At 38.5% G+C, this 15,343-nt stretch overlaps 3 protein-coding genes across 3 annotated transcripts; 2 read left to right on the top strand and 1 right to left on the bottom strand.

Annotated features, from left to right (window-relative positions):
* Window positions 1-843: 843 nt before the first annotated feature.
* On the top strand, window positions 844-5,832 carry mad2l1bp (MAD2L1 binding protein). Its single transcript, XM_084735995.1, has 3 exons — window positions 844-1,273; window positions 2,361-2,665; window positions 4,070-5,832. Exons 1-3 carry the CDS (start codon window positions 859-861, stop codon window positions 4,595-4,597), a joined length of 1,248 nt encoding a protein of 415 aa, XP_084592121.1. The 5' UTR covers window positions 844-858; the 3' UTR covers window positions 4,598-5,832.
* Window positions 5,536-10,990, bottom strand: ephx5 (epoxide hydrolase 5). Its single transcript, XM_084735994.1, has 9 exons — window positions 10,664-10,990; window positions 10,334-10,547; window positions 9,316-9,496; window positions 9,015-9,224; window positions 8,199-8,328; window positions 7,013-7,227; window positions 6,703-6,811; window positions 6,457-6,582; window positions 5,536-6,064 (listed from the first exon to the last, which is right to left on the bottom strand). The coding sequence occupies exons 1-9, from the start codon at window positions 10,684-10,686 to the stop codon at window positions 5,863-5,865; spliced, it is 1,410 nt and encodes a 469-aa protein (XP_084592120.1). The 5' UTR covers window positions 10,687-10,990; the 3' UTR covers window positions 5,536-5,862.
* Window positions 10,991-12,072: 1,082 nt separating this feature from the next.
* Window positions 12,073-14,579, top strand: cst3 (cystatin C (amyloid angiopathy and cerebral hemorrhage)). The gene is made up of 3 exons (XM_084736314.1): window positions 12,073-12,352; window positions 13,573-13,683; window positions 14,182-14,579. The coding sequence occupies exons 1-3, from the start codon at window positions 12,155-12,157 to the stop codon at window positions 14,257-14,259; spliced, it is 387 nt and encodes a 128-aa protein (XP_084592440.1). The 5' UTR covers window positions 12,073-12,154; the 3' UTR covers window positions 14,260-14,579.
* The last annotated feature ends 764 nt before the right edge of the window (window positions 14,580-15,343 follow it).

The following is a 15,343-nucleotide window of genomic DNA, read 5'->3' as shown; positions in this document are numbered from 1 at the left end:
CACTTAATGTTAATTTGAACCATTGGCGTATATATATGACTTATTTCTTTCTATATCTTATTTTGATGTTTTATTTATTTTAATTTCATTCACTTTATTTTAATAATCAATTATTTCTTAAATTATGTCAGTGATTCGAATGTCTAAGAATGTTTGAGACCCTCCCGAAAAACCGACAGCACGGCAGGACTTCAACGCAGCGCCGGAAAGTGACGTTCGTGGGTGTCGGTCAAACCGATTTTAGGCCGGCAAATGATAATTTAAATGATCATAAAAAAGTTGTGGAAGCTTTTGATCTTCATTATTACATTACTGAAACATATCTTTAGTGGTAAAAACTGCTGTCGCGGTCGGAGCTGTCACAAAATTACATAATAAAGCGTTTAATTCAAAATCTCAACTGAAATGACAATTCTTGTCGCCAGTGACGTTCAAAATCCAACTGTGTCTAAAAATGTTGTCTCGCATATAAACCAAGCCTTCAGGTCTCCAACAATAAACGTCATTTGATGTATTTATTAGCATAAAATAGCCGGACGACCAGATTTTTTAACATGAAGCATGTTTTTCGAATCTTTTCATGTAACCTGAATGCAGCATAGCTGGTGGTGTCTAGAAGGGAACCCCAGACCCGCGAAAGATCTCGCGAGAGTCCAAATTTTCAAGACACGATCTTTCCGTCCCTTCAACTAAATGTTTTCCCTAAACCTACTAAGACTTTTAAAAAGAGCGTTGTTAAGTTGTCGGCTATAGCTGGTTTGTTCAATGTGCACAATCATGACACAACGCGTTCAAAACTCGCGAGAGCTTCGCGAATAAACGGTTGCCTTCTAGACACGACCTGCACTGCTGTCGATCATGTTTCCCATGATGCAGTGCGGGAAAGACCCGGCGGGGACATTCAAAACTATGGCAGAAAACCTAAATATTTTTAAACCAACATCAAACTCAGAAGACTCGGAAAGTAAGTCGATCATTGACAGCGAGGGCGATGAGGTAAAGAGGCGCCTTTCATTCTCGTCAGAAAAAGACATTAGCACACTAGAGGAGTCAAATATGACATGTAAAGTCTTAACGTTACAAAGTGTTTCCGACGACTCAACTTCATGGCGACCTGCGGAAATCGCCCAACAACTCTCGACACAGGCCGTCAACACACGTTTAAAGGCGAAAACCGGCTCCGCTGAACATCGGCTGAATTCAAAACAGCAGTGTGTGAACAACACAGAAGACAAGGAAAACACCGCTGTGCCGTCCGCCACCATCACTACAGGTAGGTAACCTCACCGGGGAGAGTTCCCATGTTACTGCATCACAGCAACGTTTCTCATTTCTGTCACGTTTCTCAGCTCCAGCCCGGTGCTTTAGTGTAGAACGGACAGGCTGTCAAATCAGCTCAATATAAAAACACTAAATGTTCATTTTGATAGTGAGTACTATAATTATTGTAATACACGGTACTTTGTGTATCACTTAATTAAACTTTAGAAGGGCTGTGGGTGAAGAAGAGTACGAGGAGAGCTTCGACTGTTTCCACTTTAATGTCCGGAGGAACGTAGGACAACTCAATACTGACAACCAATGTGACATTTCACATCTAACATATCACTCCGCCAATCTTGATCACAACTCATATTACCTGCACATAAGGTGCGCCACATTATATAGGTCCAGATTAACTTTAACATCAGAATACAACTGTAATTACAATTAAGCAAATTATATGGACACAAAATAATGAACAGTGAAAAATAAGAGAATCTACTGAATATATCCTCACAAAATAAATCTCATCTTACATTATGATTATTATTTGCTGGGATTATGGGGTGGGAGGTATATACAGTATAAAGATGTGCAGTTTAATATTTACATTCCCTTCCTTTGTTTGAGAAGTAACTACTGTAAGGCACCGTAAATTAATAAATAAAGACTGGATTAAAATATACCGCACTATATTAAGTAGTTAATATCGGCCCCACCTTGACAAGAAAATTCTGCTTACATATCAACAAAAATCAATTATTATAAATATATGATAACCTGAACTTTGAAAAGGACCATTCTGAATTATGAGTACTTTTTTGATGCCTTAAGTATATTTTGCTGATGTACTTCTGAATGCAGGACTCTTACTGTTTTACTGAGTATTTGCTATTTATACTCAAATAAAGGATCTGGTTAATTCTTCCACCGCAGCCAGAGAGTAGCTATATTTTTCATTTAGAGTGGAAGTGGGAACAATTGCTTTATTAGAAGTCTGGCCTTGCTAGATTTCATTAACATTTAACTAGCTGAAATTGAGCCGGACGGGTCCATTGCTCACCCTAATGACATTACTCTGGTCCTTATTTGGACAGAAAACACCCAAGAAGAGGGCACGTCTGGTCAGAGAAGTTTGCAAGATTCCAGCGTGACTGCCAGTAAACAACAACAACAACAACAACAACAACACAGTAACACAGAGGCCAGTGATGCTGAGGTGGTGAGAAGAGCGCAGGAGGAAGGCCGTGTGAACGTGGTCTTCCCCGGCACCGTTACTCAGGAAGGCTGCTGCCGCTTCGTCAGTGACATCCTCAAGTGCATTCTGTATCAGAGACAGCAGCTACCCATGACATATGACCAGCTGGTCTACTCCCAGAAGAAACAGCAAGACTCAGTGCAGGTGAATAGAGACAAATTAACATAGTACACATAAACTGATCATAAATTATGTTATGGATCTGAGCAATATTACATGAGAGCTTTATCTTCATTATTAGCACAACAGTGGTGCGGTCAGGATCAAGGCTCTTGTGCCACGGTCCATAATCATCACTGAAGTGCTAATAGTGATTGTAAAGCTCACCTTCTCATGTAATATTGTGATTACAAAACAGCTTACCAACTAAATAAAATATGTCATTAAAATGTATTCATGTTGTGGGGAAATTTGCTCTCAAAATTAAAAAAAATAATTAACCTTAACTAATGAATTTTACCTTTGTGTCCCTGGAAACACATGAGGTAACTGGAAAACAGTTACATCAGTAGAACTTCCATGTAATGAAACCTAGTTTACTATTCCAGCAAGTAGGCCGACCCTCAGTAATGACCCAGCAACAGAGACGACTTCTAGTCCCTGTTGAGTCAGCAGTCAGCTTGAGCTAACGGTAATGCTTTTTAGGGATCATGGAATTTCCCAAACACCACACATACAAACACAAAACTGCTTTGTTAGTCTCTGTCTTGTTGTAATTAAGATATCTGAAGTTTCCATGGTCAGATTTGGCTGCTGTGTCACAGGCTGACTGCGACACAGCTGATGGAGGATGCAGAACATTTCCAAAATTCACATATTCCATATTTGTTGCCGTCTAAGCCTTTCAAAAACAACATTTTCACTGTGGTCACAAAAATGTTTGTTATTTTAACAGCTGTAAGACATATTCTAACAGGATGTTATAGTCTATATTGGCCCAGTGTAATTCGATTTCTTTTTTTCATGAATTAAAACATTTGAAAAACATCCCCTCTCTGGGCAGAGTAAGATGTGCACAGTTTGTATGTTCACTGTTATGACAAAAAAGTTGAGAAAACTCAAAATTTCAAAGCAACTTATTGCCGTAATTCTATGAGGTTTGAGCACAATTTAAGTTTTACAAGCACTAATCTTTTGTTGAGATAATTTAATTTTCTTCTTTAGATCAACTTGAATCTTTGAGTTCAAGAAACCCCCAAGAAATTGTATGTCAAACATTACTGAGTAAATTTATTGAAGTGAAAGTGAATAATATTTTCAGTTACAACCATTTAATTTTCAGGCACCAATTTTTGAAATACATTTTTATTTTGTGTTTCTAAAACTCAAAGATTCAAGTTGATCTAAAGAAAAGTAACAACTGAACATTAAAGCTCGACAAATTTTTTAAAGGCTATTTCAAAACATAAAAGAGCTTGAGTTGAGCTGCTATAAGTTGCTTTGAAATTCTGAGTTTAAACATTTTAAATATCAAACTGACCAATCAAATTGCACGGTTGGAAATACGAGTTGTATTATTGAGTTTAACTGAAAGTTTTTGGTTTTCAGGATAAAGACTTGGTGAGTCGGAAACCGGCACAGTCTGCAGGCATGGACTCACGCAAGTGTCAGCAGACCCTTCAGGAGCTGGAGGAGGTGCTGCAGCAGCTGGAGGTGCTGTTTTCCCTCAGCAGGGTGCCCCGCGTGCTGCTGCTGCTGGGCGGCTCCGTCGTCCTCCCTAAAGAGCTGTACGAGATCAACATGGAGGCTCTGGTGGTGGCCGGTGGAGATCAGTGTCTGCGGGTGTCCTCGTGCTTACGGCAGCTCTTTCGCACCCTTTTCGTGGCCGACCTTTTGTCTGACACCAGACCCGTCCGTTTGATGCCCACCACGGTGCTGGTGCTGGCTCACAGGGATTGTGGCGTAGATTGGTTCCGCCCTAAACTGCAATTTAAAGTGCCAACTCGTGTAAAGCACCAAATTATTGCTCTGTCTACTGATCGCGGCACCTGTAAGGAACCAAGGGCGGAGGAGTCAGACTGGCAGGATTATGTGTGGTTTCAGGCGCCCATGACTATCAAGGGATTTGGCAAATGACTCAAAAAGTTGGGGGGTGCATAGCATAGACATTGGAGCTCTCTTTCTAGAGCCTGTATACTTAAAATAAAATTTTAATGGTGGTTCAAGTGAATTTTTAACCTAAATTTTGAGCTGAGGTGTCCATATTTTAATGAATTATGTGTTTATTTGTTTTCTACTTATTATAATGGGGTTTATTGACACCAGCAGTATGAATGAAAGCTGCCCATCGGGGTACTTTCTTCCAGCGTTATGTCTTCACCCCTTTTTTGGATGAAACAACCACTCTAATTTGAATTGCAGTTCAGACAGGTCGTTGGCAGTTTAGACACATTAAATAAGAAAACTGTATCACCGTTAAGCTATTAGGAGCCCAAATCCTCTGGACAGTCAGGTGAGCAACTATGCCATGTCTTTACTGATCAACGATCTGTATTGTTGCACAGATTAAATAAATAAATAGGGGCCCTTTCAGTCTGCTGCCATCAAAGCGAATGAACCTGTCATACAACTACATTGCTGAATTTCCTGGCAATATATTTCAGACATCTGTCACTTTTTATATCATAAAGACAGTTTATTTAGCTGTTTGGGGACTGTTGAACCAAACTCCATTCAAAAAACAGGTGTTTTAAGGCAGACCCAATTTTTTCACTGCAAAAAACTTGACTTCCACCATCATGAAGACTCCTCTCTGATTCACTTTGATCTACAGACACAATCGGCACACATCATTTACTCAGTAGCATCATTAAATAGCATCTGATGAAGAGTTTGTCACAGACACACTTGTACACCGACTGGCTGTTTTTACAGTGCCTGTTTTCATCCAAAAGGGGGGTGTGGTTGTGGGACGTTACGTATGGCTGCTTAGCCCTTTTTTAAAGTCTTCTGAAATACTGAGTGAATGCATTCTTGAGCTTTTGTTGGCATGTAATTAAATCTGTTTGAGGACATTGTGTATTAATGTTTATATTTATGATGAATGTTTGACATGTTTTTGCATAAAATACCACAAACTTTTAGGGACATTAAACACAGAACAATACATGTAATATTGGTGCAATACATTTTTAATCCGCATAACTTGAAAGGTTTGATGCATTATATTGTTTTTTTCTTAAATTCAAGTCTTCTGGATAAATTGGACTGCCAGTATCATCTGCATAAATGTTTACATTTATTAAAACATGAAAATTATCTTCACAGTGCTGAAAATACAACAACAATAATAAAGAACAGATGTACCACGATTGCTTTGGTCTGAGAGTGAATCAATGGGTTCAGAGCTTCTCCACTTTTTCCACAAACTGGACGATGTCGTTGGCCAGCAGCTGGGGCTCCTCAAACGCAGCGAAGTGACCACCTCGAGGCATGAAAGTGTAGGAGTGGATGTTTCGGTACCGATTTTGTGCCCACGATTTGGGGACGTGCATCAGCTCCCCAGGGAAGGCGGCAACTCCAGTGGGCACAAAGATCCCAGTCCTAAAACAAAAGACAAAACTTTATAACAGAGTTTGAACATGACAGGATCACAACGTTGTCAGATCAAATTAACATTATTTTTAGAAAGTTGCATTAACTGAAGTCTGACTTGGGGAAAAATTGTATTGATCATTCTGTAACAACAACTGAACCAATCATGAAAACTGCTTGCACTTTTTTGCCAGTATGGATGTGAACTAGATCTTAAACTGCACTCATAATGTTGTTAAAAAGTCTTTGTTCAAATGTGAGATATTCTGGTTCTGTGTCATGTTGTGTTAGCCTAATGAACTAAACTAACATTAACTGTGCTGGCCTTAAATTAAACTTGTTGAAACCTTCAGAGACCGTGAAGATAAAAGTTTTGACAGTATGATGGGTTGGGCACATACTTTGCATCCACCCTTTTGTCAGGATTGCTCTTTAAGTTCTCCTTGTAGAAGCGCATGGAGGAGACTATGGATCCTGTGGTCCAGTAGATCATGATATTCGTCAAGAGGTCATCCAGGCTGAACTTCCTGTACAAATGCAGCCACTTATAAGTAATCACAGCCAAAAACAATCACAGAAAGCTTGCTGAATCTATCGCCATAGGATAAATATATATGGTGAAAATAATAAAAAGGAGAAACCTGTACCTCTCCAGCCCCCCATCTGCCAGATCTTTGTTCTTCAGATCGGTCCAGGTGGAGAACTTCTCCAGAATGTAGGCCGCCAAGCCTACAGGAGAGTCATTCACTCCGCAGCCTGTGCGAGCAAATTAAGATATATTGAAGGGACAGTTCAGGTTATTTGAAGTGGGGTTGCAGGAGGTATTTAGATGCAGTGTATTAGTAGATGGCAGTGGAAAAGCCTCAATCAGTTAGTTTGTTTGTGTTCTTCTGTGACATCTTTCCTGTCAACAATGTCAATACGATCATTTGAATCTGTGAGTCTGTTTGTCCTCACCTGCGGTGTCTGGTTTAGTGGCCTGGATGTGAAAGTAGCCTGTTTCCTTCAGGATCCCCCAAACATTCTTCTCAAAAAAAGGAAACAACCGGCGAACGTCTTCACGACTAAATCCCACCAGGAAGGGCAGATAAGGACCGATCAAGAGGGACAACAGCACTTTGAAGCCTCTATTTGTTAAATCAAGCATGTTTAAGTGCAGTCCTTTCACGCACCTGGAAAAGACGGATTACAAAACCGATTACTAAAATAATGTAAATTTTACCTAAGATTGTGGGCCAACATTTTTTGTATTAAATGTCAATTCATAGCTATAACTGCAAGTTTTTTTATCGTCCTTTTTTGGTACCACTTTACACTAAGACTACCCTTATAAATAATTTCTAAGTGGTTTATGATTAGGTTATTAATTAGGCTGCCAACGCCTTATTAACCATTACAAGACAAAACAGACAGAGATGGAGACGTGACTGCAGAGAAAATGTGAGGCTCAGTAGGCTTTGCACAAAAACAGCTGGCAGGACCGTCAGAGAGCGACTTTTTACTTGTATAATTTGAGTACATTTCAGAGCCTGTGCTTTTCCCTTTTACTTTAGTAAAGAGGGTGAATAAGTACTTCTGCTTTTACCAGAGTCTTTTTTTTTGTATCTGTACTTCTACTTAAGTACAGAATTTTCTTTTTGTCTGGTTTTCACTTTCAATAAGTGGACGGTTTGACACAATTTGTCTTTTCATGCTCACTACAGGTTTTTGAACAGGTTCTTCTTGCCCTTGCTGTTGTCTTGTCTCAGTCACACCCGTCCCAGAGTTTTCAATTCCATTCCAGGTTTTTCTGAGTGCCATGAAGTTAGTTAGTGACCTTGACTCTTGACTTAGTTAGCCTCAGACTAACTGTAATTGTTTTTTAATTATCTCTAAAGTCTTTAAAGCCTAATAATAAACCATCTATAAGGCTAGTATTATTGTAAAGTGGTATCTGCTTGCTTTTAGGGAAAATATAATTTATTTGCTCCAGTCTCCAGGAATCTGTAGTGTCATCAGTTTTTGGTCATTATCCACTCTGCACACTATGAGCATTGTTTCACAACTGAGTCACAATGTTCCATTTTTAAAAAAACAAGCGGGCGGTGGAAATTCCACCGCGGTGATAAGTTGTGGCATGTATTTGTTTGTTTTGCTGTCTTACTGAGGCTTCATCTGTGCCATGTTGGTGGTGACGAGGGAGCCCCAGTCTCCACCCTGCAGGTAGAACTGGGAGAACCCCAAACGCTCCATCAGTGTCAGGAAAATACGGGCGGCGGCGAGACTGTCAAATCCTGAAAAGACGCAGGAAGCACATGTGTAAACATCTGCCGCTGTGCATTTATTTAGAGTCATCTGTGACACTTTATTTGCAGGGGTGTGCGTAAGACTCATTTTTAATGCAAGGTTGGCATTATTTGAGATACATTTGTTATAACAACTTGACATTACCAAACTTAAACAAACTCTTTAGCTTTATTTTTTTTAAGATGACGTTAAACTGTTATGTGTCATAAATATTTTTCATCGACCCAAACTAAAATGGTACATTTTGGACTTGTCATAAAGATGTCATTAAATGTCATAGAGCCAGTTTGACAACAGAGTAAAATGCCAAGGTGATTTAGTTAGCATAGTTAGCTGATAGACAGCTTTTCCTCATTTTCTGACATATTTTGGACCAAACAACTAATTGATTAATGGAAAAAATGATAAATGCTTTAATGGATAATGAAAATAATTGTTACAGGAAAGACTTGAAAAATAGGTTCAGCAAACGTATGTCTGTGTCCACGTTTGGACCTATTTTTTAACTAACTATTAAATAAATGACTGATCGATTAATCAAGAAAAGGATCGACAGATTAATCGATAATGAAGATAATCGTCAGTGCAACCCAACATGATGTGGTTATGACAGTGTAATCGTAGCACAGTCCTATGCACACCCTTTCAAATTATGTATTACCAAATTGTTTACCTTGTTTGTGAGGGGCATCAGAGAAACCGTAGCCGGGGATCGACGGGCATATGACCTCAAACACAAGACCATCCTGGTTCTCTGTGAGAAGTGGCAGGATCTTGTAGAACTCATAGAAGGAACCAGGCCAGCCGTGAACAAGCATAAGAGGCAGAACCCTCTGGTTCGCGCGGTGCGGCGGCCGCACGTGGATGAAGTGCACATCCAGCCCTGCATTGAAGCAAGAACAAGTGTGAGAAATGAAAAAAAAAGTGGGCAAATATCCAAATTATTATAGATTACAACGGAGGGCTGTGTGAACCTTCTATTTTAGTTTTGAAGTGTGGATACTTGTTAAGCACCGCCACCTGCTTCTTCCAGTCAAACTCATGTCTCCAGTAGGAAACCACTTTCTTGAGATGAGTGGAATTGAAGCCGTACTGGAAGCAGCTGTCCTCTAAAGGATCAGCGTAACGGGTTCTGTCAATACGCTCATGAAGGTCCTGTTGAATAAGAACACTGTTGATTACTTTACATAAACATGTTACTGTTTTTTATTGATATTTTTAACTTTTGCAAAAAGTTTTACAGACTTTTTTCACAGCAGCCATTTTGACATGACATAGGGCAGGGTAAACACAGGTGTTATTACTTTACGATACACCTTTTTACAGCAAGTCTGTGTCACAAATGTTTAGAAAGCTCAGTCATAAAATAACTGATTGTGTTAAATTGGCATATGATATTCTCCAATACCAATTGCAGAATTGAATCAAATCAAAGTTATACCGCGACAGACTTTGTGATATCGACAAATATTTTATTGTTGTCCAGATTTACACTCCTATCTTTATCCCTTACTTATTCTTCTCAACCATCTGGCAACCTTTAGAAATTATCTTTTGACCCCCTTAAGGGTCCCTACCCCCAGGTTGAGAACATTGGTATAAGGAAAACACTACCATATGCATAAAATCTGAGATTAATCAAATGTTACTCTACTGATAATAAATAAAGGGTTGCAGTCTGATTCATTGTGCTCCAGTGTTTTTGAATCAATCTTCAAAAATGTCCCTGTTGAAAAGGTTATTTTTATGCAAACAGAACAGTAATCATTGCACGTTAATATCCAGTGAAACACAACACAAACTGAAGCACTGCGACACATGAACGTTTGCATGTATCATGATGTCACAATACAGTGTTTGTGAGAATCTATACAGTATAAAAAAAAAAATATAACATTGCAATACTAAAGTGTATTGATATTTTCTTTACACCCCTAATTTAATATAAAAATGGCTGCTGTGGAATATGTCTATTATTAAAGCTCAACTTACCTCAATCTCTTCATCTGAAGTTTGCACTTTAAATGGATATATTTTATCATCCTCGGACAGTGGCTTCTCTCCTGCTCCCCACCATCCCTCACCAAGAGGAATACTTCTCACTTGTCTTCTTTTGTGCGCCAGGTATGCCAGTATTCCGCCTGCTACCACAGCAGAACCTATTACAAGCCGCTGTTGGACAACATCCAGGCCAAAGAAAGTTTCTCTGCAAAGTGTGGAAACGCATGAAACCTAACTGGGTAATAATTATAGCTCTAGTCTCATTACAAATGTTTTTTATCTCTATAAAAATGTGAGTGCAAGTGGTAAAATCTTACTTACTTCAAAACCTGCAGTCTTTGCATTGTGTAGTTCCAAAGCGAGCGCACACAGGTGATTTTTTTTTTTTTTTTTTACTGCACTAGGACACAGGTCAAAAAAGTGTCATTTCCTGTAGACAGGAAGGTGTATACAAGTACGCCCAAATCCAGCCACCAGGCATTTCTACATACCTTGTTTGCCTCCTTTTAAGTGTGCCTTAAGATATTAGAATTTCTGCAGTAAGTAAGGAGCAACTGCGGGATTTGCCGGTACGTAAAACGAACCTACGTACGACTATCCCAAATCATATAGACGTTTACGTAGACGCCGTATTGACCGCCTCGGCTTGTTGCTTCGTTACGTCAACGTCGCCGCCATATTGGACAGGGCAAGACTGAGCTGTGAGTAAATCCATATAAACGGTGGAGCTGCCATTTTCTGGATGAAAGCAGCATGTTTATTTCTCAGCAGATTTCAGTGAGTTGTGTAAGTGTTTATTTATTTACATGGTGTAAGATAAAAAAAAAAAAAAGTTCTCAGTCTTTAAAACTTACACCGTATTGCTCTTGATCATTTAACTGTAACAAAACTTAGTGAAATTCATTGAGTTTTTTTTAATTCTTCAAACAAGCAATTTACAAACATTAAGGCAAATATCAAGGATTTATCATCCTCCAGGATGAAGTGAACAGACAGCACAAGAGATACAAAACACATGGCCAAAAAAAAAGTAATAAAATAAACCAAGCATAATAAAATGTAAACTAACCATAAATTGGAGCATTAAATGTAAAATAACCAAAAATCAAAAACATAAATAAGGACTGATTGAGCACTTGTTTTAAAAACATTCATTTCCAATTAGTCGACAGAGATCTTTGGCACATTTGGAATTTATGAATTTAAGGGATTTAACACAGTGTTGAATTTCATTAAAGTAGCCAATGGAGATGGGTGGGGTTTAATAAGTTTAGCCTTGTGAATAAAAAATGTAGTAAAGTTAAGAAAAATAAAATGTAGTAAAACATTGATCATCAGGTTCATTTTTTTATCTGCTAATGACAGACCAAAAAAAGATACTATTCTAATCTTAAACAGGCATTGTTGTTGTTTTTTTCTACTTTACTATTCATTAAATTGCCTCCAGAACAACTGTGCATGAGTGCAGGAAATAAAAAAGATGTTATATTGCTTCAGTATCACCATTACACAAAGCGCATACGTTACAGTGCATTTTATCCAGAAAAAACGGCAGCTCCTTCGTTTATTTGTATTCGTTCATAAACCGGTCCAAAATGGCGGCGCTATTGACGTACGAGCCAAAGACCAGTGCGACGTCTACGTACATACGTCTATGCCAAATCAGATGGTTTGCGGTGCAGAGATTGTTGATTGGCTGCGAGATGCGCCACTCCCAGTGCACTGAACAGCCATGACGTTATTGTTTATATAATAGGGAGGTAACGTCGGACTGTTGTTTTGCGGTATTGAATTTGTACTGAGAGAAACGAGATGTGGAAGATCGTCTTTACCGTTCTTGCGGCGGTTGTCGCCGTCGGGTTGGGCGGTTTAGTGGGGGGCTTCAGTGATGTTTCTATCGATGAAAGAGGGGCTCAAGATGCCCTGAATTTCGCCGTGGTCCAACACAACAAAGGCACCAACGACTTGTACCTGAGCCAAGTTGCGGAGGTGGTGAAGGTTCAGAGGCAGGTTAGTAACATTTAGCATTAATTTGGATTTGCTAATGTTTACAGACTATTTTAGAATGGATGAACGGAAAACCACTCAAATAGTGAAGCCAAGATAATCCAGGCGATAAACAGGCCGCACTGTTTGCTTGTTTCAGCCACTAGTTACCCTGACTCAACTCAAAGTCAAACTAATGTCACTATATCATGTCTGTAAGTATATACGGTCATTTATCTGTTTATATATATCGTGTACATTGATTCTAAAGGCAATTTAGGGTTTTCTTCAGTTTGGGCCTTTGAATACAAACGCCTTAATCCAGGGACTTTCAAAGTCTGGGACTGTCCCTCCCCCCTCAGACAAAGGGAAAACATAAAGAAACCTACTAATCTGAGTCAGGGGTCAATAACCTGCAGCTTTCCAGTGGCTCCCTGTCGCTTTGGCAGACAATTATATGGAAACGAATTAAGTATTTTTCTTTAACATTTAGGATTTAATTTATCATGGTTGTAGGTCTATGAAGAAGTTGAAACAACCCAAAATTTCAAGGCAACGCACTTAAATAGGTTTTTTGAGTTTTCTGCCTCACAGCAGCTCTTAGGTTTTGAAAAAAAAAAAGTTTTACCAACTACTAATCTTTTGTTGAGATAATTTACTTTTCTTCTTTGGTTAAACTTCTGGGCTTTAGAAATCTCAAAAAAATGTTTTGGGAGTTAGCACAACTCTATGTTATTTGGATGCTGGGAACATGAATTAAAAAAGATAATAATGTCAGTGTTTTGATTTCGCATTGTCCTGAAATCTCCTGTAGGATTATTACGGTGATTTCTCACGATCTGGATTCTCACGGCCCACTAGAGCTGTAGACTATGATGTGTTGGCCAGGACATGTCTGCAACACAGCAGTATTTTTAAGGAGTTTGTAACTGGTTATGAAACATAATACTGATGCTTCTGTATGACCTACGTAAGCAAATGAGATCATTAGCAAGAAGATTGGATGTTTCTGCATAGTTGTTCTTCGTGTCTGCCACCGGGTCGAATTCTCCTTGAAGTCAGATGAAACGAGTCCATGTTTGCATTTTTCCAGACGACGAGTTAATCGGAGTAGTATGTTAGCTAGTTCAATTTGATTTTTGATGTTATATTTTGCGGTCATTACAGTGGAAACACTACTGCTCGGTAAAAATGTTCATTAAATCGTTCAGCCCTGTGACCCACGCACTTCTCCTTTTCAACAGGTGGTTGCTGGCATGAAATACAAAATAACTGTGAGAATGGGGAGGACCTCCTGCAGAAAGGGCAGTGAAACTGAAGTGTGTCCCATCCACCAAGACGAAGCAATGGCTCGGGTAAAGACTTCATTATTGAGAGGCTACAGCTTAAGATTCTGGGGACAAAAAAACATTTGTTTTTGCGACTGGGAAGGAAGTTATACAGTATAGTCATACATACCGCAAACTATCAGATTGTGAAACAATTGTATACTTCCCCTCTTTGAACCATGCATTTTTGTTTGTTGCTGTTGCCATAGAGGGAAAGTAGAGTAGAGGGAATCAAGAGGAACTGGCAAGCAGCTTGTACTGTACCAATAGCACCGTACCAAACTAAGATCTTCTTACACGATCATGAATCATAGTCATTTATTTGGTGATAATAATGATCCTTAAAATATTAAAGCATAGTAATTTTAACCAGATGACTAGGTTGAACAAATAATGGAAATGCTCTAAGAGAAGACATTAAAAACAAAAAGAATGCTATGTTAATGTTTGACTATGACATAATCTTAAAGCTTGAATTTGCTGCTTTATTGATGATATGTTTCTTCTGAACTTTTTCATCCTCAGCCCTACCAGTGCACATTTACAGTGTGGAGCCGCCCATGGTTGAATGAAATGGAGTTGCAGAAACAGGAATGCTCCTAGACGGAGAACTACGCAGGAAATCTTCAGTGTTTGCATCACTTGCAGAATAATCTTCATACAGAGTGATTTCCTGTAAACGAAATACATAAGTGTTACCATTTCTATTTTCTGCCTATGCTACTGCACTGTATACCAGAATGAATTTGATGCTGTATCGTGATGTAGAGGAGAATAGACTTTTAGACGAGCAACTTTTTAATGCATCCTCACTAAGCCTAGCAAATAACAAATGATTGTTTGCTGAACTGTTGATTAGCTTACTAAGAACCACTCGCTGTTTTTACAGGGAAATCTGTATTAAAGTAGCATTTGAATTTTAATGAATGTGTCCGTTTTATTTTTTGGAAAGAGTTAAGAAAAGGTTGTTTTGTAGGGTTTTTGTAAGCATTCCTATCTGTCATCTGACATCGGGGTATGTATCATGTGATGTAATATGCAGTATAAAAGCCCACTTCAGGCAATGTGATTTAAAAAAAAATAAGATCCTTTAAGTTGGGGAATAGTGAACTTTCCAGGGGGCAAAAAATAAACAAATTAATTGTATTTATCAGACTGAATAAAACAAAAGGCCAGTAGCTCATCTTTCTTTTAAATACTTTTATTTCAAATTAAGTGGCAAATAATTTAACTTAACTAAATAAACTTGATATAAAGACTGTCACTAGGCCTATATGACAGATAAATCAGATATTTTTCTGCATTTCAGAGCTGCAACTGCACTTTAGTCGGAAACGCTCAGGTTACATTTGAAAGAGTTTATTCAACATTAAGAACAGGTGGAAACTCTTCCATCATGCAGTCACTCAGTTTCTCAAAATAATGACTTAGTATCTCAAAGTAATACTGTAATTATGGTCAAGCCAGTAAGGCCTCTATGAACTGAATGGAGAAACTTTCTCAAACTATTGACTTGGTATCCCGTAGTACTGATTTAGTATGTAAAAAATAATGATTTGCTATCATAATAATGGGAAACTTTCTCAAAATGACTTAAATAATACTTTTTTTTTTGAGATTCTCAGTCATTTTTTGAAAGTGTCTACTACTAAGTACTAAGTCATTCACATTTAATAATGGAAAAGTA

Source organism: Lutjanus erythropterus, chromosome 14 (assembly GCF_056507025.1).
Source record: "Lutjanus erythropterus isolate fLutEry1 chromosome 14, fLutEry1.hap2, whole genome shotgun sequence".
Classification (NCBI taxonomy): Eukaryota; Metazoa; Chordata; class Actinopteri; order Lutjaniformes; family Lutjanidae; genus Lutjanus; species Lutjanus erythropterus.
Note: the sequence above shows the minus strand (reverse complement) of the source record. Positions and strands in the feature narration are given on the sequence as shown.

Excerpts from the sequence above, each read along its gene's own strand:
- mad2l1bp (XM_084735995.1), top strand. The coding sequence starts at position 859 with ATGTTTCCCATGATGCAGTGCGGGAAAGACCCGGCGGGGACATTCAAA. Across the intron at positions 1,274-2,360 it reads GTCCGCCACCATCACTACAG|AAAACACCCAAGAAGAGGGC; the intron begins GTAGGTAACCTC and ends TTATTTGGACAG. Across the intron at positions 2,666-4,069 it reads AACAGCAAGACTCAGTGCAG|GATAAAGACTTGGTGAGTCG; the intron begins GTGAATAGAGAC and ends TTTGGTTTTCAG.
- ephx5 (XM_084735994.1), bottom strand. The coding sequence starts at position 10,686 with ATGCAAAGACTGCAGGTTTTGAA. Across the intron at positions 6,812-7,012 it reads CACTAAACCAGACACCGCAG|GCTGCGGAGTGAATGACTCT; the intron begins GTGAGGACAAAC and ends TTGCTCGCACAG. Across the intron at positions 6,065-6,456 it reads GACAAAAGGGTGGATGCAAA|GACTGGGATCTTTGTGCCCA; the intron begins GTATGTGCCCAA and ends CTTTTGTTTTAG.
- cst3 (XM_084736314.1), top strand. The coding sequence starts at position 12,155 with ATGTGGAAGATCGTCTTTACCGTTCTTGCGGCGGTTGTCGCCGTCGGG. Across the intron at positions 12,353-13,572 it reads TGGTGAAGGTTCAGAGGCAG|GTGGTTGCTGGCATGAAATA; the intron begins GTTAGTAACATT and ends CCTTTTCAACAG. Across the intron at positions 13,684-14,181 it reads AAGACGAAGCAATGGCTCGG|CCCTACCAGTGCACATTTAC; the intron begins GTAAAGACTTCA and ends TTTCATCCTCAG.